General features: G+C 52.6%; 1 protein-coding gene across 1 annotated transcript in view; it reads left to right on the top strand.

Annotated features, from left to right (window-relative positions):
* XYLT1 (xylosyltransferase 1) overlaps positions 1-2,106 on the top strand; it is a 308,202-nt gene that overhangs the window by 9,714 nt on the left and 296,382 nt on the right. Inside the window, exon 2 of the mRNA XM_077773196.1 lies at positions 1,761-1,774. Within this exon, the coding sequence (XP_077629322.1) occupies positions 1,761-1,774 (14 nt within the window). The remainder of the gene's footprint in view (positions 1-1,760; positions 1,775-2,106) is intronic.

Here is a 2,106-nt window from a genome sequence, read left to right on the forward strand (position 1 = left end):
GTTACTTCGGCCTATTCCCAGCAGCATCCATTGGCGATCTCCCAGGTACCGTGTTCTAGTACTTTTACACGAGTACATGGCTGTATAGATTTGTGCAGGGCATTCGCCTGTACTCTTTCATTCCGCAGGTACCACTGCGGGCCTGAGGTGTGCCAGCGCTGTGCTGGAAGCAGTGAATAAAACAGGGCCCCTGCCTGCTGGTAGCTCATGTCTCAGTGGAGGGGACCGATGAGTCAAGGAGGGAAGGGGTCATCAGAGCAGGCTTTTCCGACGAGGTGACATTTACCAAGAAATAAATAGAAGGTGGTCAGACATGGATGGGAGGAAGGGAGACGGGGGCAGAGTGGGACCTGGTGACAAAGGGCATACACATCATCGGGGGATGGACAGAGCGGGGGGGGGGGGGCGCTGCGGGGGACTCCAGGCCGCTGGAACGCACTCCGACCTGGGCTCCCTGCAGCCGTTAGTGGGCTCGTCTCTCTGTTGCCCTAAAACCTACAAACATCAAGTGGTTTACACAGTACGTGACTTGCAGGTGGAACACAACGGGTGAAAAAAGTTGACTGTCGATTGTACAAAACCGTTCTGGCTCCAGTGATCTTTCCAGAGCTTTTCTGCCGTTACCGCCACTCTCCCTCCAGCAGAAAACACTCCTACCTTTGCAGGGGCTTTTCCGATCACCACCCACCCCTCCAGAACGCTGCCTGCCCCCTTTCTCTCCCTCCACCTCCATGTCAGAACTCCCCTGTCCTGCGTTGCATTTTGAGCCATTTGATAGTGGCGTCCTGCTCGCACCCCAGCCTGATGGCATTAATCCAGATCGATGGCAGAGAGAAAGGACGGCTGGCCCGGCCTGGGGGCTATGCTGTGCTGGGATCACTTACACACTTTACAGAGCGGATGTGGGCTGCCCGGAATCGGGAGAGCTGGGGGCCAGCCCCGCTCTGTGTCTCACAACATAGGGCTTTGGGTAGCTTCTCAGAGCCATTCTTTCTCCATCTTTAAAATGGACTAAGGGAGGGGCGCCTGGGTGGTTCAGTCGGTTGAGCGTCCGACTTGGGCTCAGGTCATGATCCCACAGTTTGTGGGTTCGAGCCCCGCGTCGAGCTCTGTGCTGACAGCTAGCTCAGAGCCTGGAGCCTGTTTCAGATTCTGTGTCTCCCTCTCTCTCTGCCCATCTCCCGCTCATGCTCTGTCTCTCTCTCTCTCTCTCTCAAAAGTATATAAACATAAAAAAATTTTTTAAATGGACTAAGGAATTTCTGGGTTCCTTACACTCCCCAGTTTTAGGTCTTTTATGGTTTTCTGTGCGCAGGTGGCACACCCCTTTCCTCCATCCAGCCGTGACCTGCACCCCACATACAGAGAGTTACCAGAAGCTTCACTCACGTACTCATGGGTACAGGCAGCTGTTCTCGTCCCCCCAGAATCTACACTGATGAGAAAGCCCAGTCTCTTAAGAGCTTACTGGCATCCCCCATTACCTTCAGAGTGGTCTCTGGTCCGTTAACTCCATCAGGGGACCCCCCCCCCCTTGCTAGAACAGTGAAGGGTGCATAGTAGTTGCTCAATAAATGTTTTCATTTCCTTCAGAAACTACATGAAGGATCAGATGATGAGTGCTCTAAAAGCCAGAACTGTGGAACCCTGCTTTAAAGAGATTTTAAGATCCAGAGGCCAAAGATTCCTCTAGAACTTAGAATCACGTGTTGTTCGGTGGTTTCTTCTCAGCTCCCCAACTGTACTGACTGCACCTTGAGGTTCACCTCGTGCTGTAAGTACCTGATACAGAGGCCTGTGTTGAGGCTGCTGCAGGGTGATAATCATTAAACCATAATAATAACAGACAATAGCACGTACTGTTTATTAATCACTCACCACGTGCCAAGCATTTTCCTTTTAACGCTTCCCTGTGATGGGAGCATTGTCAAAGTCACTGTTTTGTGGAGAGAGGAAGCGGGGCACAGAGAGGGGAGTAACTCCCCCAAGGCGGCACAGCTGGTGAGTGGCAGATCTGCATTCTAACCCAGGCAGGCTGGCACACAGCCCATGCCCTTCACCACCGTGTTACCTAATGCTCCGTCCTCTTAATGTGATTTCTGATTG

Source organism: Crocuta crocuta, unplaced genomic scaffold (assembly GCF_008692635.1).
Source record: "Crocuta crocuta isolate KB4526 unplaced genomic scaffold, BGI_CrCroc_1.0 scaffold16, whole genome shotgun sequence".
Taxonomy (NCBI): domain Eukaryota; kingdom Metazoa; phylum Chordata; class Mammalia; order Carnivora; family Hyaenidae; genus Crocuta; species Crocuta crocuta.